Source organism: Mus caroli, unplaced genomic scaffold, assembly GCF_978045245.1.
Source record: "Mus caroli unplaced genomic scaffold, Mus_caroli_1 scaffold_3, whole genome shotgun sequence".
Taxonomy (NCBI): Eukaryota; Metazoa; Chordata; class Mammalia; order Rodentia; family Muridae; genus Mus; species Mus caroli.
In genome coordinates, this window is record NW_028227258.1 from 77615001 (window position 1) to 77637591 (window position 22591).

The 22591-nt window shown below is 48.6% G+C and overlaps 1 protein-coding gene across 1 annotated transcript in view; it reads left to right on the plus strand.

Annotated features, from left to right (window-relative positions):
• Fhdc1 (FH2 domain containing 1) overlaps positions 1-13231 on the plus strand; it is a 37299-nt gene extending 24068 nt beyond the window's left edge. Inside the window, exons 7-12 of the mRNA XM_021158948.3 lie at positions 1914-1984; positions 2066-2173; positions 3463-3533; positions 5561-5678; positions 8365-8529; positions 10735-13231. Of these exons, the coding sequence (XP_021014607.1) occupies positions 1914-1984; positions 2066-2173; positions 3463-3533; positions 5561-5678; positions 8365-8529; positions 10735-12801 (2600 nt within the window). The 3' untranslated portion in view covers positions 12802-13231. The remainder of the gene's footprint in view (positions 1-1913; positions 1985-2065; positions 2174-3462; positions 3534-5560; positions 5679-8364; positions 8530-10734) is intronic.
• Positions 13232-22591: the final 9360 nt, after the last annotated feature.

Below are 22591 nucleotides of genomic sequence, written 5' to 3' on the forward strand. Positions count from 1 at the left end.
TGTCAGTTTTGATAGCTGTTTATCTTTATTTTTAAAAAAAAGAATTAAGGAATGGAAAGTCCCACTTTTGGATCACCTGAAAAGGAAAACGGTATAAGTAAGGATGAGCAGTCCAAGCAATGAACATTAATTTGCATATTATCTTTCCATGGAAGAAGGTCTCCTTCATCTCAGACTTCAGAGTAAACCTTGCAAGTCACGGCCTGTCTTGCTTCTCGGCATGGTTAACTTTCCACGGCGTGTGCGTGTGTGTGTGTGTGTGTGTGTGTGTGTGTGTGTGTGTGTGTGTGTGTAGACGGTATGTAGTGTGTGCAGTGTGAATGTGTGTATGTATGTGATATGCATTATGCGAATGTGTGGTGTTTGTGGTATGTAGTATGTATTGCGTGTACTATCTATTGTGTATGTGTGTGAAGCTTGGTATATAGTATGAGGGGTGTGGTTTTGGTGAGCGTGTATAGTATGTATGTGTGTGTGATACATGTCCCTGGACTGTCTACGTCTTCCTTTTTCTGGCCTCTGTTGACTGGGACTGATCTTCCAAAAGCAGGCAGGTCTCTGTTCCAGGCTGCATGCGGCATTGTACCTTTTTCTGCCAGGGCTTCTGAGTTCTGACTCTTCCTGTCCAGCCTCCTCTGTCCTGTTCTGCCTCCTAGGCCTGAGGCCTTTGTCCCTGGCATTTTGTATGTCTCTAGAGTGTAAATGGCCCTGCAGCTCCCTGGCACTCACCACCTGGCACAGGCAGGTCTGCCCGCCTTCCCATCTTCAGCTCTCTAGCCGTCACCAGAGCCAGCCTGGCTCCCTCACAGTTACCCCTCTGGCTGTTTTTCTGGAACTGACTATTTCTATTTGGTGGTTCCTGTGCTGAGAGGAAAGTTTTCCCTCCGGTCCACCACACTTTCTTCACGTTAGAGCAGCGATTAGGAGAAGGGCAGTTTTCTTCTTCCATATGGAGGCCCCTTACAGTTCTTCCCATTCTGAGACTATTTGTCGCAGCAGCTGGGAAAGGACTGAGCTTCCTGCTCACAAAGCCATGGGTGAGCTTGTTTTGGTATTGAGCAATATAAATTTGTGGGCACGGAGGAAACGTTTCTTATCTGCGTAACCTTCCCAAACTGGCCTTCTCAGATAACAAAATACAGGCACGGATCCAAGTGTCATGTTTTGAAAGTAAGACCAGACTTAGTGGAGACTAGTGACCTACAAATATCATAGGTGACATTTTATTACATATACTGTCATTTTAATAACCGAGTGTTTGTTTTAGCTTTCCAAATACATAGTTTTAATTGTGTTTCTTTATAGACACGTATAAGAGATTTTGTGTAAATGAAGAATCTGTTTACCAATATGTAATATGGTAATAAGCTCCCTTTTATAACCTTCAGGCAATCCAAATGCAATGTGCTTTGAATACGATGGAAAGCTGCTTTGGGTAGCAGGGGCCAGGGGGCTGGTGGTTTGCAAGTTATTTACATGACATCCCAGCTTGCTTATTTTTTTCTAACTCACTGGCTAAGCAAGATGTTGCTGGCTATTGGTTTTCATATTTCATAAAACCGGTCTCAAAGAATAGTGAGAAAGGGGGAAAGAGTCAAAGAATTATCTGCTGGGGGTCTGGGGGAGTTGGCCTCCACAGCACAGTGTGTCCTCGAGCTTCTGTGTTTCCTAGGACTTGGAAATTGATAGCGAGCCATTTTGTATTTGATTGCCCTACATGTTTGAACCCCAGCTAAACACCAGAACATAGACTATCTTATATTTCTATTATTATCATAGACATGATTACAGCAGTGAGTGTGTTTGGTTCAGGTGAGCTTGCTTTAAACACGCACCCTTGAACCTGGATGTGGTGGCTGTTGTTCATGCATATGAGGCCTTTCTAACATGCAGTGGTGTGTTCCTCTTAACAGAGCTGATGTTATGTGAGGAGCTACATTCAATATTACACTTGGTGCTCCAGGCTGGGAATATCATGAATGCCGTAAGTATAATCCTAAAGAAGATATCTAATCTGCCCATTGGCTGTCTGGCTGCAGGTGTGACGCATTTCTGTCTTCTTTAGGGAGGGTATGCCGGCAATGCTGTAGGATTTAAACTGTCCTCTCTACTCAAACTGGCGGACACGAAGGCAAACAAACCTGGAATGAATCTTCTGCATTTTGTAGCTCAGGTAAGTAGAAACAGGGAGAGTGTAAAGACGACCCCCCCCTCCCAGCATGAGATGGCTTCTCAATTAGGAAAAAGACAGAGTATGTCTAGCAAATTCTTGTTTTGGAAGCTTTTTGTGTGGATTGCCACTTTGTTCTATTGGAGGGGGCTGAGTGAGGGAGTCAGTAAGGCTGGCTTCGGAGACTAGGGTTGGATTCAAATGCAAGAGGTGACAATTTAGAGTTCATGCTTTAGCCATGGGACGCTGGCAGACATTTGCCTGGTCTAATGGCGTGACCAGGCTTTCTGTTCTAAGAAAGTAGGACACAGTGAAGGATGGGTTGAAGAAGAGCAAGAGCTAGGTCTGGGGAGACATCCTGGTGGTAGCTGTCTGATAACTTGGTGCAGGCTGGAAAGGGAATCCACTGTAGGGACCGAGTGTAGAAGGCTGGGTGTGGAAACCCCTGGGGTAAAGTGAATTTGATTTGCGATTAGTTTCTAGGGAACTGTACATGGGCGTGCTGTCTGTTATTGCAGAATTTGGACTGTGACTCTATCCATAGCTTCTTTCCTTTGGAATCTGGGGATGGAAACCAGGGTCTTACCATGCCAGGCAAGCAGCCTATCAAGAGAGTTTCCCTACCTCCACCCCCAGCCTCTAGTCCTCAGTACTTGGTTAAAAAGTCAATATTCAAAGCACTGAAGTGACAAACTGATTCCTTATCTAATTTGGAACACCATCTGGTGGAACTCTTTTGGACAGACCTGAGCATTGGCTCTCTATGGCTTGGCCCCTGCTCCTGTGGGAAGGAATCCCCTAAATGGTTCCTTCCCACTTGCCCTTCCCAAGTTAGCCTCCAAACAGCTGAAGAATCCAGACACCTCCTTGGCTTGTATGCCTCTCATTAAAGTTGGTTTACAAACTGGTTTAACAGTCAACAGCATCTCAAGCCTTCATCGACTTGCATGCCCATGGAGGTGGCTGGTATTTAGGCAGGGTATATTGGGTTTTCTCGGAAACAATGGGCGCTAAGCCGCTACCTCATTCCATTGAGTTTGAATGCACATGAGTTGAATTTCATGTGAGGATCGTCTGTCCTGGGAAGGTTAAAGGTATCTGAACAGTCTGGGGCAGTTCTGGTAAATCCTAGGAAGAATATCAGAGTTCATGTCTCAGGGGATTGCTTTCAACGTGATTTTTCAAGCTGAAAACTAAGTGTTGTTTCCCGAGGCTCTCTGAAGCTCTAAGGGAGTGAGGCTTCCCTCCCGGATTTATTCATCTGGTAAGAAGAATGTCTGCTTTTGTTCCAGGAAGCCCAGAAGCAAGATGCCATCCTTCTAAACTTCTCTGAGAAGTTGCAGCATGTGCAAGAGACATCGAGGTGAGCACAGAGGCAACTGTGAGCCTTGGTTTCCTAGATGACCCTTCTGTGAAAATGGTGGCGTGATGAACGCTCAGATTCCAGTCTGAACTCTGAAATGTTTTCTCTTATTGAACTTTTGAGTTTCCTTTCCATGTGCTTGGGGTGTGTGTGTGTGTGTGTGTGTGTGTGTGTGTGTAATTTGGGACTTTGAACAATTAATTGTTATTTTTAAACCGAAAGAAACCACTTTAGTCTATGCTAAAGAGTATCATTCAGTCTAAGAAAAATAGGGATTAGGGATTCAAATCCCTCCCACACCCAAGAGGCTGAAAGCGCTTAGCTTGGGAGTCAGTTTAGATCAAACTTGTAGAGCCATACATCACTGTTTCCCCATGGACTTGAATGTGGTACATTTATTTTCTATTGTAGTTGAAGAGTTTGGAACCACACCAAGGCCTGTGAAAGGACTTGATTCTAAATTAGTCACTCGGTTTTACAGAGAAAGTGTCTACGAAGCATGAAGCCCTAATTACATTACTCTAATGTGCTTCTAAACTTAATATAGAAGATGCATGCTTTAATGCAACAGTGATCTGTGTGGATATCACCTCCAGTGTGTTCTTTAACTTATAATAGGCCCAGGTAGCCAACACTGAAATTAATCAGTTCCTCCAGAAAAAAAAAAAAGTCTTGATTTTTCACATTTGCTGATGTCTGAGCCTTCAATACTGCTAACCTGGCTGGTTTCTGACCGCTGGCTCCGAGCTACTTACTATAAAGTTGAGAAGAAATCCGCAGGGTTGCCTCCGGTGAGCTGGCTCGGCTTACCACTGCTTGGATCGGCCAAATTAATATGAGATACTTTGTCTTCTTTTTAATGAGGTCTTACTTTGTTGCCCAGGCTGGCCTGGAATCCCTGAGCTGAAATGACCCTCCTGCCTCAGCTTCTTGAGAATCTGGGACTGTAGGCTATCTGCTAACATGCCTGTCTATATAATGTCCTCATTATTCGAGGGACTGTAGTTGCCATGACAGCATGAACCATCTACAAATAAGGAAATAAACCACAACTCAATCCTGTCATTAGACAGTGTCTGCTACTGACATCCAAACAGGAGGATTACCATTACAAAGATTAAACACCTCATAATTCATGTTTACAGTTCACTAGATTATGCTCCAAGAAAAACAAACATAAGATACAAACTTTTTTAAACCCCTAATAGAAACTAATATGCAAGTATTTTTACTGTATTAATACTATAGAAATATATATAGAGAGAAAAATGAATGTATTTTTGAGCTAGCATTTCTTGTTTGTATTGGATAGCTTTAACTAAACATCATAGTCTTAGAGAAACTCCTCCCAGCAGGGTTTGTTTATGTGAAGTGGAAGGTGAGCGACATGCGTGAAATCTAATGACTTCTCCAATGGACACCAGTGGCCAGTAAATGCAACCCTAAAATTCATAATGTCAACATGAATGCATCCAAATATACAAAATTCCCCTGGATTTTGGGTTCTGCCTGTTCCCTTCCCTGCTGACACAACCTGTTGTGGGCATTCTGCTGGTCTTGATTCAATGGCTAGAACCAAGTCCAGCTGCTCATTTGCAGAGCATGAGCCATGTTGTTGTCGTTGGCCATGTTTCCGTTCTCTGTAACGTATAGGGAGAGGTAGAATCTGGCCGCCTGTGACCTGTTAGAGGAAGTCTAAAAGTCAGCCTCCATTGCCTGCGTCCTTGTCAGTTAGAAGAGCATCCTAACACAGGGAAGGCAGCTGCTCCGCATCTCACTGGATTTTAGTCATGATGCTTGTCGCACAGAGGTGCTGAGACCTCCTGTGTGAAAAGTAATTCCAGCCCTGTGGGCTGGGCTGGTTGTCAGCCTGCTTTCATTAATTCTTGCGTGTTGAGGAAGCACTGAATGTCTTGGAGACTCACTCAGAATTAAACACAAAAGTGGGTAAATGTGACCCCAGTGGCTGTCCTGTTCCAGGCTTGGTGCCCTGGTGCCAGCTGCCCACTCCCCCCTTCCTTCTGCAGATTATCTCTGGATATCACCGAGGCAGAGCTGCACTCTCTCTTTGTCAGAACGAAATCGCTGCAGGAAAACATCCAGCGGGACCAGGAGCTGTGCCAGCAGATGGAAGACTTCCTCCAGGTCAGCCCCTCTTAGCATCCAGCAATCTCAGCAGGCCTGCCTGTTTGATTTGTGCAGGCAGCAAGCGCCCAATCATGCTTTTACCCCAAGTGCGTAGGAGGATCCTCGCACCCCACTGCCCTTCAATGGCAGAGGATGTGCAGCGATGATGATCCTAGCAGGAGAAATGGCTTCTGATGATGGTGCCTGGGTCTTCTGATTACTCTTCCCTGCACCGAAATGGCAGCAGCCTCTCTCCCTGAGACCCTGCCTGGCACCTTGAGATTTGATTCTGTAGCCTTCATATTTTTGGACAATGAGAGAGAGTCCCATAGAACATCCAGACACTGGAGTTCTTGGGCTGATACGCCTCATGTTTCTGTAGAAGAGCGAGACACATCGTACCTGTGAGATTTCTGCTGGGAGCAGCAGGGCACACATAGCTTAGGTACCCATCAGCACATGAATATGTCATCAGCCCACAGGGTGTGGCAGGAGCCACTCTGAATAACATCAACAAAAACCAGTAGAGTGGATGTGTTTGTGACAGCTCAGGATGACTCACTAATCACATAGTCTGACGTGCTTCTTTTTTTTTTTTTTTTGGCCTTCCTTATTTAAAAACCAAAGCCAAACCTCCATTCTCTTTCGTTCAGCCCCCCCATGAGACCCCTGAGCCAAGGCAGGGCTGCCCTGGGGGGCGGGGGGAGGCAAAGCTGGATACTTGCCCATCAAAGTCTTCACTGCTTTGAAACCAAGGCCTTCTTTCTGCCTGCTAGGCAGGGGCTGTGTATACCACCCACGGTGCAACTGCAGCCCAGAGGCTGCTGCCATCTCTCAGTGCAGAGCAGTACCAAGCACAGTCAGGTGCATGAAGTGCTGGTTCTGTGCAGCATGCTATAGAATTCATGGCATCCAACTCCACTGTGGCTGTTTTTCCAGCCAGTGTTTAGAGTGTTTGGCTGTCTCAGGTGCGGAGGGCAACATGGGCTCTGTTAGGCTGTTTCTTCCTGGTATCCATCCATCCATCCTCACAGGGTCTGCGGCTAAGTCATAGGAGGTGTGTGTTCTTGTCAGGAGGCCCGCTCTTCCACAGTTGTTCTTAGCTGTTTGCCCTGCAGAAGAGCGATGGACAAAGCATTATCTTTCTGTGAATACCCTCTTCTCTGCGAAGCCACATCAGGAAGGCTCTCGCTGCCTCGGGCCATCAGCTCAGGTGGTCTCTCTCTCTCTCTCTCTCTCTCTCTCTCTCTCTCTCTCTCTGGTTTCACTTTCCTAAATAGTTTTTGTTTCCCACCATCCCTAGAATGTAACTGGTTAAGCACAGGCTTGCTAAGGTGAAAGCCGTTGAACTGGTACACTTCTGCTGTGTAGCTGGCTAAGTGTTCCCTCCTCCAAGGAGGGCAACCTGTTTCTTTCCTATAGCTTAGGCCTAGCCCTTCACTCCAAAAGAACTTTCTCACAGGTAGACTTTCTTAAGATACACACATACTTGTCATTTCACGAAATAATATGCTTCCTACATTCCTTCTCATATAAGCTTAGTAAATATGGCAGTAATGAAAGTCGTCCATGCAGCAGCTCAAACATTCAGCCCCCTTTCTCTCCACACACAGCTACCTCATTATGGCTCAGAGGCAGTCACTAACCTGTATCAGGGAACTATGCCTTGTGACCCTTGGACATCACCAGCCCACTCTCTATGACTTGGGAATGTACTGGGGACACACAGGCTTCTGTCACACCGAGGACTTTGATGAAGTAGCACTGAAATTCTTGGCAGCCATAGCCCAGAGGAGCCAAGGAACAGTAGGGACTGGGATAGGACCTACCTGAATCTCCTAGGGAGTTCTAATACACCCCAAACCTGCTGCATGTGGGGTACAGCTGCTCAGGGAGTACTCCAGTCTCCCATCCTGGGCAGTAGGGACAGTGACCTAATAGAGTGTATTTGGGATGGAGTGTAGCTCCCCTCTCAGCAGAACAGCATGGGCAGCTTGTCAGGACAAGTTAACTTCCGAGACTTCAGCCCAAAGGAGAGTCTGTTTTAAGAGGAGGAAAAGCAAATACAACAGAAATTCTAAATGACAGGGGCTGGTGAGATGGCTCAGTGGGTAAGAGCACCCGACTGCTCTTCCTAAGGTCCAGAGTTCAAATCCCAGCAACCACATGGTGGCTCACAACCATCTGTAACAAGATCTGACTCCCTCTTCTGGAGTGTCTGAAGACAGCTACAGTGTACTTACATATAATAAATAAATAAATCTTTTAAAAAAAAAAAGAAATTCTAATTGACGACAAGCTGTTTGCCTTGGCAACTTCTCTAAGGGTCTTAAAGGGGAAAATCTTGGTTAATGACATTCTACATGAGGGTTATGGCTCCATGTTGATTTACTTAGAGACAGGGTCTCACTGTGTAACCCAGCTGGCTTTGAACTCCCTGTCCCTCAGTCTCCAACTCCCAAACGCTGGGATTACAGGTGTGCACAACCCCTTCTGGCTCCTTTTGTTCATTTTGTGGCCTCTGGGTCTCCGGTAGGAGGTCGCCTTGTTCCCTTGAGCTTTGGTTTGAGTTGACTCGTTTTCCTTTTGGCTCCGAGCGGCCTTTGCAGCCTTCCCTTTCCAGAAACCTGAAATGGAACCCCGGTAGCGCGTCCACCTCAGCTGACCTTGCTTACCACATGCGTCCCTGTTTGTTTCCCTGTAGTTTGCTGTGGAGAAGTTGGCGGAGCTGGAACTCTGGAAACGGGAGCTGCAGGGCGAAGCTCACACCCTTATAGACTTTTTCTGTGAAGACAAAGAAACCATGAAACTGGATGAATGCTTCCAGATATTCAGAGACTTCTGTACCAGATTCAACAAAGCAGTTAAGGTATGACTGGTGGCACTGCCCTGTTCCCAGGGTCCTTGGGATTTTCATTTTCCTGCTTACTGACCTACCTCTGCCTGTGGCAGAAAGATGGTCATCAGTTCTTTGGTTTCAGGACCGTCTGGCCAGGTGGCATGCCAGGCTCATGGCCTGGGTGAGTAGGAGGTGACTCTGTTGTAGTATCAGGACTCTGGCATGGTGGCCTCTGGCCTTTGCTGCTCATACAGCATGCAGAATGCCCTAGAAACATTTTGCTAGCCAACACTGCTTATGGTAATGGGACTTGGAAGTTTCCTGCACATTTGACTCTTTTTCTCAGCCCCTCCCTAGGAGGAAATGTCAGCCTCTAGGGAGGTTTGAATAGCCTAGAAGTGGTCTCTTAATTCAATTCAGAAGTCAGAAAACTTCCCAGGTTGTTGGTCCTTGGTAAAGGAAACATTTATCTGAGAATGGGAACACTACAGCCTCTCCTCTCTGACAGCATCTCTCTCAGATCTCATTATTTTAGGTGACACTGAGGGACCAGCTACTCCTGATTCATCTGCTGGCCATATTTGATTTACTTACCTGCCTACTTGTTGATTTACAGTGTAGGATTCAACCTAGGGCTTGCACTGTTTCTAACAGAAACTGTTCGCATTTCTTCATAATTCCTTCGGGTTCCTCTCCACTCCTTTATTTCAATGAGGGAGGCGAGCTGAACCCGCTGCCATGTTAACATGCTTCTATCCAAGCAGTGAGCTCAGCTGTGGGAGGCCGTGGGGGGTAGCCGAAGCCAAAATGACTCTGAGGCTCTTACTCTCCATCCAGATACTGCAGGCCTGTGAGGCCACTGTGGATGTTCATGCCCAGTGGTCATGAGAGACAGGGCCTGGACCACCACCACTGTGTGAAGGCTTAAGATAACAATACCAAGAGTTTGGGGACCCTGGGGAGGCTGTGGCTGGAGTTGCAGGAGCCAAGACTCCCCAGGCAGAGCTCCACAGGGACTTGGAAAGGAAAGCCCACTGGAAGAGGAAGCTTATTGTCAAATAAAAGCTGCTAACAATAACAGAGCCGAGGTGTCTGCATAACCACATGGTTTCATGGGCTTCAGGACCCAAAAGAAACTCATGAGCTACTTCACAAGTGTAACCCATGTCTGCATACTTAAAACGCCTGCAGATTCAGCCAACCACAAATTGAAAATAGTGTTTAAAGATTATATCTGTGCCAAATGTCTAAAGGTTTTTTTTGTTATGCCTTAAACAGTGCATATGTAACTCTTACACAGCATTAGCTATAAATAATTTAGAGTCAATGTAAGTCATATATGAGGATATGCATGCAATATATGTAAATTCTGTTGTATTTTGTATCAGAGACTTGAGCATCCTCAGATTTGGTATCTAAGTGGGAAACGGGAGTAAGTCCCTGACGGGGACAACATAAGAGATCACACAGAGAAGTGAAGGACACTCTGAAGTCTGCATTTGGGTTCTGTGTCTCCGGGAAAGGTTGCTTGCTTTCTAGTCTAGGTGGCTGAAGGATTGTAAAGTGCGCCTATTTCTCTTCTCTGACTGTAGGGATGGACCTGGGCCTGAGGGACAGAGCCCTCCCCTCTGCCTCAGGCTGTGGCTGGCAGAGCCACCAGGGCATATTTGTTCATTTAGTTTCATCCAGAAGCACTCAAAGAACGCAGTGAAAGGCAACTCTCAATGTCTTCAGCACATGCTTATATACCCAAATCAGTGGGAGATAGAATGTTCTGATTGAGAGTGTACGTGTATTAACTTAGAGAGGAGAATGGATAGAGCCACACGACTGGCTTGTACAACTCTGGGTACACTCTTATAGCATCCGTGGTCTCTACATCTCTACAATTGCCTAGGTGGCTTGGCTGGAGTTGAGACTTTGTGGATATACGGAATCATAGCCCATGTGGGAAGCTGGAAGTTGGGCCGAGGGATCAAATGAGAATGGTAGACAGATTGTTGGTGCAAAGCCTAGCATGTCCCTTTGTCCGATCCATAAGTTGCTTCAGGAATTTTGCTCACCCTACACACACACACACACACACACACACACGTACAGAAGAAGGCAGGATCTGTGTGGGATAGGACCCACAGCTGTCTATGAAAGTACCTCTCATTAAATGTCACAGTGAGTGGGCCTAGTACTGCACCCAGGCTCCCTGTGTCTCATGCTGGCGTCTCTCCACTCTATTAGGACAATCATGACCGGGAGGAACAGGAGCGGAAGCAGCTGCAGAGGCAGAAGGAGATGGAACAGAAGCGGTATTCCTGGACAACTGGGGAACTCGGGAGCTTTGGCAGGAGCAGCAGTGAGAATGACGTGCAGATGCTAGCTAAGACGGGCACAGAAGACCTGCCCTCCTTCCTGAAGCCCAGGCCCAACAGCCCCTCCTACCGGCCCCCCAACACACGTCGCTCCCGCCTCTCCCTGGGCATCTCTGCTGACCGGGAGCTTTTGACCTTCCTGGAGAGTGCCACCAGCAGTCCAGAGGACCCCAACAAATTCAACAGTTTGCCCCGGAGCAGTCCCCGGCAAGCTCGGCCCACCATCGCCTGGATGGAACCCAGAGAACAACAGAGCCACGGCCCTAACTTTACACATGAACCTCAGGCCTCAAAGATCCAGGAGAAAGTTTCCCCTCCCCCTGCTTGGCAAAATCGGCTTCCAACAACCTGGCCGGAGGAGCCTGCTTCTCCTTTCCCACCGGCTGGGCGGGGCAGGCCGAGCCTCCGAAAAAGGAACAGTGAACCTGTGGGCTTGGGTCCCACACAAAGCCCTCCACTCTTACCATTGGATCTGGGTGTTAGGGAGCATGAGTTGGTCACAGGGCTGACCCAGTTTGACCTCCAGAGTCCCAAGAGCCTGGAGGAAGCATCCCAACTGACTCTGAATGACTTCTGTCCCACAAAGCTGCCATCTTCAGGGGATAGGAGCTCACAGCCCTTTGCTGCTGGCGGTGACAGTCTCCCACCCAAGGACACAGACACCCAGGAGGTTCTCAGCCCAGCTGGGGAGGACGACAGGACCATCTCTGATGAACCCAGCAGTGAGGCTCTCGTGTCTGTGGTTGTCACCGACACTGAAGATAAGGATGCTGGATCTCCGTTATATGTCTCAGATACCACAGACTGCTCACTGACTCTGGACTGCTCCGAGGGAATGGACTCCAGAGCCGGAGGAGACAAGCAAGAGGAAGAGAAGGAAGGGGATGGCTCAGTGTCCTCTGGGGCTGGAGAGGCAGGAAGCAGCCAGGTTTCCTCCAACCCTGCTTCCAGCCCCCCTGGGGAGGTTGCTGCTCCAAAATCCAGTAAGAGTGAACTGAGCTGCCAAGGTGTCCTTCCGAAGGACAGACCCAGCAGAGGGAAGGATGCTATAGCACCAAAGAGAAATTCCTTCAAAGAGGCTTCAGTGGGGGCTTCAAAGCCTGTCAGTGCTCGGCGCAGCCAAGGGGTAGCAACTAAGCCTGTGCGAACCTTGAACTCCTCCGAGAACGAACATATGCGCAAAGTGGTCCCTATCTCCAAGTCCAGCAGGGGAGCCGGGCCCTGGAAGCGGCCGGAACCGACACCCAAGGCTACCCCTCGGGAGACACCCAGCAGCACAGACACACCGCTATCACGAAGGAGCTCAGTGCGAGGAACTTCAGACACTTCGCCCAGGAGGCCCCAGGTGAGTGGATCTGGGGCAGAGGAGCCCAGGCTGCCCCGCTCGAGTGGCAGCATCAGTGGACGGCCAGGGAAGGACGCCCCGCTGCAGCCCAGAGCCTCGTTCAGGAAGCCCAGCGCCAAGCCCCTCAGAAACATCCCCAGGCAGAAACCTGAAGAAAACAAGGTCAGCAGCCCCAACTCTCCTGACCCTGAGAGTCCCAAGGAAGAGCCCAAGGCTCCTCAGGCTACGGGTGTCTCTCGAGCCCTTCCCCCCATCCCAAGTTTTGCTCGAAATACGGTGGCCTCATCATCTCGGAGCCTGCGAACGGATGCTCCACCCGCGGCCAGAACCACTGGCCTCACCAGGACAGTCTCCCAGCGGCAGCTTAGGGTCAAAAGTGGCTCTGAGGATTCTGCCTCCAAGGACATTGGCACTTTGAAGAGGGCCAGCAGTGCTCGGGCCTCCAAGAAGTGTCCTGAATCTGCTGGGGGTTCAAGTGCCAATGTAGAAACCCCACTGAAGGGCAGAGGGACGACGGAAAGATCCTCTCTCAGACTGAAGGACTCGGGGCAGGCCACCCTCGGGAGGATCCTCCGTCCCCTGCAGAAATGATGTCGCCTGTCTGCATCTCTGCCTTGTGGGATGTTAGCTGCTGGGACTGGCTGCTGGGGTGGGGGGAGGGAGGACACAGAGGCCAGTCTTAAACATCTTGTTACACATCAAGCAATGCACTGGTGCCACCTGCTTAAAGGTCACGTCACTAAAGGTACAAGGAGAGCTATAGCCTGCTGTGCAGACTTCTGCTTCGAAATCAATGCTGAGAGTATCCTTATTCTGCACAGTACTTTGTCAGGGGCTGGCATCTCCTGTCACTCATACTCAGGACCCTATCCCTAACTCCTGCCCCGAGACAAAGATCCAATAATAGTCTGGACATGTAAGATGACAATTCTTATGTAACAAGTAAAAAAAAAATTTCTGGCCAGTTTTTATATATCAAAGACTTATTTTTTAATATTATAAAAATAAAAAAGATGTTTTAGTTCCTTTTTCAGAGTGAAATGCCTCCCAGGAATGGGGGGATTATCCTTAATATGAAACTGTTTGTACCTTCACCCCCACGCCCTGCCTCTGGGTTCCATCAGCGTGTATGTAGGAGAACACACACCATACCTAGCCAAGGGTGGCCTCTCACAAGCTCTTGGGTAGTTGTACGGTTGAGGCTGTCTCCTTGAGAACTTTCTGGCTAGCTAGTGTGTGAGTTCTCCTCAAATGACTCTGGGTGAGGATTTCATGTGAATAAGGAGGGGCGTCAGATGTGTATGGGTAAAAATCTGATGTTACTATGAGTTTAAGGGGGCCCCAAGGGTGTGACGCCCATGGCGGGGAGCCCATGGCTATAGGGAAGTTTGCCCTGAAGATAGGAGCAACTGTGTAGGGTGCTGGATTCCCCTCAGTCCATGTCATGTCCTAGTGAGAAGACAGCAAGGGCTGCCCAGCTGAGTAGGCCCTTCCCATGAGTGCAATGGTGGCCACTCGCTTCTGTTTGCTCCGGGTGGAGAGGGAAATGACCCTTTTTGTGGGTCAGGCTTCCTTCTCTTCTGGGGCCTCAGTACCCCACCCCCACCTGCTATTCTATTTGATTTTGCTTTTAGAGACTAGGTCTCACAATGTAGTCTAGGCTGGCCTCTTACTTGCAATCCTCTGCCTTAGCTTCTGAGTGCTAGGATAGCAGGTACAAGGCACCAGGCCCAGCTTAGGGATACTTCGTGGTGTCAGCCTGTCTTCCTTGGTACAGCGCTTCTCAAGTCCAACTGAGAGAAGCCCAGTCATGGTTGTTTATTTTAAATAGACTCTTACCCCCCAAGAAACACTGACTTCTGACTTCAGGAATCTTAACACTGGGGAAATCTGTGCAGGAGATAGGCATCGTGCAAGCAGAAGTTCTTACCCAATGCTCTTTTTACTACTTTTCTATTAAACCCAGGAAATAGAGAAGAAAGGGGGGAAAAAAAGCTTGAAATAAAAGCCCTGCCCCCTTCTTTCTGAGTCACTTCTTAGTGACTTTAGATCAGACACTGGTGACTGGGTGGGCTAGGTCAGCGTGTCCCACTGTGAGGTGACTGCGGAGGCTGCTATGGTCTCCTTTCGGGAAGCCTCTCCATCTTTGCCTAGGAACTGAGCTGCTGTCCCTGAGCTGCAGTAGTTGAACAGTACAGTGGCAGAGATAGACTGCAGTCACCACCTCTTGTTAAAAACAGCCCTGAGCAGCAATGTCTGGGCAGCTAGGAAGCCCCTCCAGCAATCTGTTCCCCTCTGGAACCCTCCAGAACCAGATGGATAAAACTGTTTCAAACAGAAGGCCTGTGGGTGGGTGGGAACGGATGAGAGAAGCCATATGCTGACGGGTTTGTGAATGGTGAATGAGTAGCCCCAAGGGAGGGCCCAGGGACCCATCCTGTGCTGTATTCCAACACCGCTTTCGTTCGTTACAAGCATCTACTCTCCCTAAGTGTCTGTCTCCCAGCCCATAGAAGTGCGTCAAGCCCTTCATGATGGTTTCCAGGAAACCATCAAGCTACCCAGTCACCCTGTGTCTGTTTCTGATGTGGCTTCTAGGACCCTCGGCAGAGGCTGAGGAGCCTCCAGAGAAGCCTGTTGGTATGGTGCTGTCAGATCACATTGACTGCGTGCTTGGGAAAGCAGTGGTGTCCCCGGCCCTGTGCACACGTGGGTGGACAGGTGGTCAGTCTCTTGCTACCTTTTATATACTGTAAGTTTGGGAGAATCATCTACGCAGCAGAGAAATGTCAATACCTTTCTACATGCGTTTGTTGAGGATGCGCTGAATGCATTTTAAGGTCCTTTTTTACGTACTTTACGGAACAGGTAGTTTTAATAAAGTTGTTTGGAGGAGTTATACCTATGCTGTGCCTTTGCACATGTGTCTTAGTTGCCCTGCCAGGAGAGTGTTTAATCTCTTTCCCTGAAAGAAGGTGAGGTGTGGGAAGAAAGGGGGAGGGTATGGAAATCTTGTCCTCCAAAGGCTCGAGAGTCAGAATAAATTTCTGTGGGATGTCTTGGCATTGGTTCCATACAACACACACATGACCAAGGGCTCGGGAGTGGGCTTGGTTGCAGGCCTGTAGGGATCCAGGTTTATCTCACAAGCCATTGCCGGAACACTTGATGCTCCTTGGAGCTCTCGTTCCAGGTACAGCCAGGCTTTGAGTGATCTCCATGGGACCCGGGAAGTCCAGATCTGTCCCCATGTGTCCTCTTTGAATTGGGACACTCATTGGGAAATCGCAGATTATGTCTGTGTCTGGCTCAGGAATGAGCAGAGGGAGGGAGGTGTTGAACTTGAAATGCGCAGTGGGTGCATATTTGAAAATGAGAGCATTGTGGGTAGGTGACACCTCATACCTCAGGCTTGCATCACATCATAGTCCTAGCTGCTCTGTCTGAGAGCAGCCTAGAGGAATGTCCCCAAGCATCCACATCCAAGACTCTGAACAGCCATGTGTTCAGGTGAGAAATCCTGGAATACTTCAGTAGAACTATTAGTGCCTGTTCTGCAGTGTACAAATTCATCTGCTTTCAAAGGTGCAGTGTCCTTGCCCTGGGTCTGCCCCTCTGGCAAGGACTCCATTTTGTAGACTTAGAAAATTTGCTATGAAACATTATTCTAATAGAAATTATTCATTATAGAAACATTATTCATAATAGAAATTATGCTTTTACTTGTGTTTAATTCCTGCTTGAAACTATGAGTTTTTGTTTTGGTTCCTCCTCCTCCTCCTTCTTCTTCTTCTCTCCCCCTCCCCCTCCTCCTCCTCTTCCTCCTCCTTCTTCTTTTCTCCTTCCTCCCCTTCCTTTTTCCTGTAAGTGTTCACAAACATAAGTACTAAACATAATAAAATTTGAGTAAGGGGCATGCTTCCAGTCATTCAGCAAGTGATTCTTAAAATAATGTGGAGTAGCGGCTCTGCAGACACCGTACTTAGCATCCACGGGATAAGAATGTATAGGTCAGACTGGCTACATGGCACAGCTGAGCACATAGCCCCGAGTAGCCTTTCCTGGGGCCTTCTCCATCTCCATTTTCCAATTTGCATATGCCAAGCCTCACTCAGCTGCCTCAGTGAAGATGAGAGTAGCCAACAATGGCCTTTTTGTCTTCCAGTTCAGAGCTTTTGAGTTTCTGTTTGGTAGGAAAGCTGACTGTGCCCAAAGTTCATTATGCCCTTCGAAGCCAGTCTGTCCATGCATGGACCCATGGCTGTGACATCAAGGAACCTGGCATCTGTGGCCACCATCTTGTGGGGTGAAGGTGAAAGACCTTGCAATGAGGAAGTCTGAAGTTCCCAATGTTGGATTCATGGGAGCTTGGAATCTGCTCCTAGGCTTTGCCCCTGGCAGCCTCAGGCTCTTCCAAGGGTCACATCATGCAGAAGACAGTGTTCAACCTGCAAGGCTGATGCTGTTCTTGAAGTTTATCTGGGTTTTAGTTGAGGAATTGGGACTGCGCTTCCCTCAGTAACCATAGCTCACCCCAGAAGCAGTTTTCACAGAAACTCTGCTATATATACAGTCTGAATGCTTGCATCAGTCGTCTGCCTCCACACACTCCATCTGATGGAGGTTAAAGCCAAGTTGGAGGTGGTATTAGGAGCTGGGGGCTCTGGGAAATGCTTAGTGTGAGGGTAGAACTTTTGAGAATAGGGTAAATGCACTTACAAAAGAGCCTTCCACCATGAGAGGACCCAGTGAGAAGGCACCATCACAAACCAGGAAGTAGCATCTCCTGTTTTGACCTTGGACTTTGTAGCCTCTAGAACGATGGGAAATCAATTCCCCTTATTTTTGTAACTTTTCTTGGTGTGTGGGAATTTGTTATGGCAACCTGCATGGACTATGACACCATCTGTAAAAGGGCTGTGGCTATGATATTGTCACAAAAAAAGGAACTCCACTTATAGTAGCATTTCTAGAGCAAAGTGCAGCATTCCATGTCAGGAGCACGTGTCAGGGGCATCAGGAGCATTTTCTCCCTATTTCCTAACAGCAGTTGAGGCTAAGGCATGTGACCTGAGGGGACAAGTAAGCAGTGATCTAACTTCTCCACTCAAAGTCAGCCCCTCCGGACAAATGCAAAGGCAGGCAGAAGCGTAGATACCTTCTAGGCCAGTCCCAGGAAACATAGGCAACTTCTTTATCTGTAATTCTTCTTTTGCCTGTTCTTGGTAAGACACACATTGGCCCCACAGAAAGGAAATTGCTCCCTGTTTTCCATTTCCCAGAAAGAGGGCTAGATTCAACTGTTTGCTGCCTGGGTACCCTCAAGAAGGTGGCAAGCATGATGGGAAGGTAGCCAGGGCTGCCATCTGGCAGTTAGTCAACTAGGCAGTGTTGGTGACAGACAGGATGTTCCACACAGACAATGAGCTCTCTCTCTTTGGAGACTTCCAGATCTGGGCATCCAGCAGTACCAGTGTGTGGAAGCTTTCTGGGAACGCAATTATGGGGTCAATGGTTCCTGCTCCTACCCCAGGCCTACTGAGTCAGAATCTCCCCAAGGAGCTCCTAGTTTAGAACTTTAAGCAACTTCCTAGTGGCTCACTGTTCATCTGGTCATTGAGGTAGACCAGAAGGCTAATTGGCCTTTCTGCTTTAGTCTCAAGGTGTGTGTGTTGCTTGGGCATCCCCTCTGCATGAGGACACTCATTGATCAGTTGCTTCTTCTTAGAGCCCGTGTTGGATACTACAATGTCTCACTCCCCAGGTAAATCATGCAATACTTAGCCACGATTTTGAATCTGGAACTTTCAGTCATGCAGCGTCCCTGAGGACAACTCCAGGGGGGGGGACAGGAAGTGACATTTCACTCCAGCTTACAGCAGCAGGCCTTTAGAAAGATCAGAGCTTCGTGCACAGGAGGCAGCCCAGGCTGAACCTTGCCAAGCTGCTCTTGGGGATGTTATCATCTGGCTTCCCGGGTGCTGAAGCATTCCACAGCCTCTGGGGAGTGGGGGGTAGGGCACTGGATTCTTTGAGAGTTGAACTAATGACTGGGGTTTCTTCCTGCTCACTGCATCCCTGGGGCTGGGCATGACCCCAGGTATGACAAGTGATGGCCTCGCTTACAGGACAAGGGTGGGTACGGCTATTCAGGGTGCTGACTTTACATCTTGGGTAGGCACCATGTGCTCTCCACCATCGTTCAGCACTGAAGGAGAGGGCTCTGGCTAGCCCTCAACCCTGAACAGAAGCACAGACTCACCTCTTCCCAAAGCCATCCCTCCCCTCCCGTAAATGGCTCCCTGCTGGTCTGAGAAAGCTGCTGACCTGGACCGGGACTGTCTCCGTACTTTCAGGGACAGCCATTATATGGGCAAGCACTGGAGACTGGAGAGCTTGAGCTCTTTGGATGAAAAAGATGGAGGAGCTTCAGAAACTGTTCCAGCAAGAAGAACAGTACCTCCATTCAGCGGCTGCTCACCGGTCAGGGCTATCTCCTTGTTTCCCAAGGCCTAAGTGCTTCCCAGCAGCTGATTCATCTCCGGGGAGGAGAGGAAAGCAGTGGGCTGCCTGCAGGGCAGGCTTCTTCACTCTGCTGAGAGACAGACTGATGACCTGCCTTCCCGCCCCCGCAGGACCTCCTACTCCCAAGTTCAAGATGACTCCAATACATAGAAGATGGAGTTGCTAGGCAAGCAGCTGGCAAACAGGCCCGGTTGCTCGTGGCACTTTCCCAAGCCCCTGATTTCCTCACTGGCTCATAACATTAGAGTCTGGCTACAGCATGTTTCCCCCAAAGCAGACAGCTTTGCAAGTATTCGTCACACTTCCGGTTCAGCCACTAAAGGGGCCGGGATTCCACTTGGCAACTGAGGAATTCTGGGAGCCGGATGGCCACCAGCGCACTACCATTGGCCACTTTCATGTAGCCGTAGTACCAGGGTAAGGCTGGTCTGTCCATATCTCTGGGCACTGCCTTGAGCCTGGGGACCCACCTTCTAGGAAGGACACTCATGAGGTTGCACATGGCAGAGAAGGACATGGCCAATCAGGTCTTGACCAATGTGTCTAAGGATACATAGCTGAGGTCACTAAGATCGTTCAGACTGAGTTATAAGAGTGGGGTGGTAGAATCATCTGATTTTATGTCTTCCAAAGATGACAACTTTTTAGGTTCTCCCTAGGTGAGAGAAGTCTGTGTCCCTTCTACTGGAATGCTCCAGCCCTGTAGGGCTGCCCCTGACTTCATAACTGACTTGATCTAGAAGTACTTGAAGGCCATTTTCATGTGCAAGGGACACATCCCAGAAAGGACGGCGGCACCTTCTCATGTGTTGAGACTATGCTCCTAATTGCCGTTGCCAGCACACCAGCTTACGGAGCTGCCCTCAGAGCAGCTCCACAGAACATGACAGTCTCAAAGCAGGATTGTTTGTCACTGGTACCAGGTCAGAGCCCAGATACGGCAGTAGGGGATGAGTGAGTCAGGCTGGCTCCAGCTATGCCCACAGGATGGAAACGTTTTGAGAGACCTCTATGTGGCAGGCAGAGGGGCCAGCAGACTCCATAACTGCCCCATGACCGACACCCTATCTGGCTGAGACCTTGGGCAGGTCACTGACCTGAAATACATTTTATTTTTGCTTCCTCCTCCAGTGGAGAATTCAAGGCAGAGTATGACACCTGACAGTACCTAATAGCCAGGTCGTGCTGCATTTATCAGATCTATAAAAGATGTTTGCTTCTAAAGCCCATGATCTCATCCTAGAGGTCAAAGTCTTCAGGAGATTTCCTCCTATCCAGATCTCCCGGAGTCCCTCTCTCCAGGGCAATGTTTGCCCAACATTTATAAGGTGCCCTCTATATAGCAGTGAGCACTGTGTTCGTGCCAGGAAAGACCAAAGGGACACAGTATGTCCAGAGCTCAAGTTCAAGTCAGCAAGTTCATTAGGATCATGAGGAACAAGGAGGCCTCATGTCTGGGGCTGTGCACGTCATCCCAGGGTCACCTGCTTTCTCATGGCTCTGCTCTTGTGTGCCCTCTGCCAACATTGAACCTGTGTGCCCTGCTGTAAGCAAGTCAAGACAGAGGGAGAGAGACATCAGGGCCACTGGCACAGAGGAAGGACATACTGGGCAAGGAATCATGAGATTCCCCTTTCATTTTATACTGGTTAGGCCTGCGCCAGGTGCATGTCTTCTTTGGACAGGTTTTCTTATTGTCCAGTGAAGGTCCAGCTCAGGGACCACCAAGCTCCTCCTAGGCATGGTTCTTGGCTGCTAATGGGCAGCTCTTGTAAGAATGTCAGGGATGTTGAGTGTGTCCTTTTTACTTCTGCATGTTTCATGTCACCATGGCAACTTTCACCTAAGGTGCCAGGATCGCTCCCCTCTCCCAGCCTTTGAGCTGACCTTCTCTGTAGAGAACATGAGAACTGGAGCCAAATGCATCTAGAATTTCAGATCCCAGCCTCACTGTTTACTAACGGGGTTATCATCTAAGTTTCTCGTGTGCGAAATAAGAAAGGCCACACTCACCTCTTGAGCAATTAATAAGCTCGGAAATGTTCTGGAGCACAAAAGCTACTGAGCTGGTGATGACTTGGCTGTTCGGGAAGTCTGTCCTCTTGACAATTTACTGAGTGAGTGCTTGTGACTGGCCGGGGGGGGGGGGTTCAGCACCCTGATGAGGACACCCTGAAGAAAAGCTGTGGGAGCTAAATGGCTTCTGCTACTCTGTCACAAACAAGAAACACTCCCAAGATAAAAGATGGCTTGGCATCTACTTCCAGAGAATTTCCAGAAAGATCTAAGAGCAAATGTGTGCATAGCAAACCACGACTTCTTGTGTGTGGCTACCCACACATGATGCATGCTTCCAGTGACCGGTCTTTAAAGTTCAGAGGCCACTTCAGAGAGACTTTACTTTCCTCCAGTGGCCTCAGTGGGGGGTGGGGTGGGGGGTGGGGAGTCTATGCCTCAAGCCTGTGTCACATCTGCCCCATCCATGTAGACTCCTCCCACCAGTATGTCCCATGGTGCTCAGCAAATTGCTTCAGCCACTGGCTAGTGCTTGAGTATAGCTGGTCCTGGGTTAGCTGATCAGAGGAGTCCCCTGCCGATCAGCTGGATTCCTGCCAGCTCCGGGTGGGGCTGAGTTACTAAGCTAGTCTCCTATTTCCTTTTAAGCTCCAGCAGTCTCCAGGTTGGGAATATGGCTAGTCCCTTGTCTCTGTCACTTAAAGTACAGTAGGGAGAAGGGAGCTCTTTTCAAAGGAGCTTTGATCTTGAATAATATGTGTCTTTGACCGCATGGCGTTCTTTCCAAGAACAAACTGGGAACGTTACTTTGTTATAGATTTAACTTGAAGACAAACAGCCCTTGGGGGAAGAAGACTGCTGACTTGTTTCCTTTCCATTCTGCTAGTTGCTAAATCGACCTTCTCCAGAGATTTCTTCCAGACAATTACATCTCCCGCTAGCCTAGCCGCAAATAGAACTACTGACACGTCTGTCTCGTCCATGTCAGTAAAGGACTTAGAAAGGTTGCACACTCCAGCCTGTGCTAGCTGGCATTCCCAAGTACAGCAGCCTGGAGCCCAGTCAGCTGCTGCAGATTTTCTTGGAAGCTGACTTCTCTGCCCCTGATGTGGATAAGGTCAAAACTGGTATAAGGGGTCGCTGGGGAGATGGCTCACTGGGTAAAGTGTTTGCCGTGCAAGCATGAAGATCAGAGTTCAGAGCCTCAGCACCCATATACAGAGCCAAATGAGGTGAGGCCGGTCTGTGATCTCAGTCCTGGAGGAATAAAGACAGTTAGATCCCTGAGCTGTTCTGGCCAGTCAGGGTAGCCAGATGGGGAGCTCTGGATTCAGTGAGAGATCCTGTCCCCCAAAATAAGATGGGCAGGATAGAGGGTGATATAGACTTCTGATCTCCATATGCATGTACACAAGAACCTGCAGTACACACACACACACACACACACTGTGCCCGTCTGTGGTGTTAGAAGCTGGCTGCTCTTTGGAGGGTAAGTAGTCATGTTAAAGGGACAGATGGAAAGGGGCTTCCGTGATCTGGGAATGTTCTGTGCTGGTTCAATGGGCATTTACAGAGTCTGAAAATGTATTATTTTGATATGTGCAATTTCATATACACACACACACACACACACACACACACACACACACACACACATATATATATATATATATATATATATATATATATATATATAGTGATTTAATAATAACAACAACAACACAATAACATATGATTCATGAAGGACCTGTGGGGTACTAGGAAGAGGAATCCATTTGGAAACCTGCTTCTCTAAGGACCCATTGTTCTACCTCATCTGCTAGGCAAGGATGGTCATAAA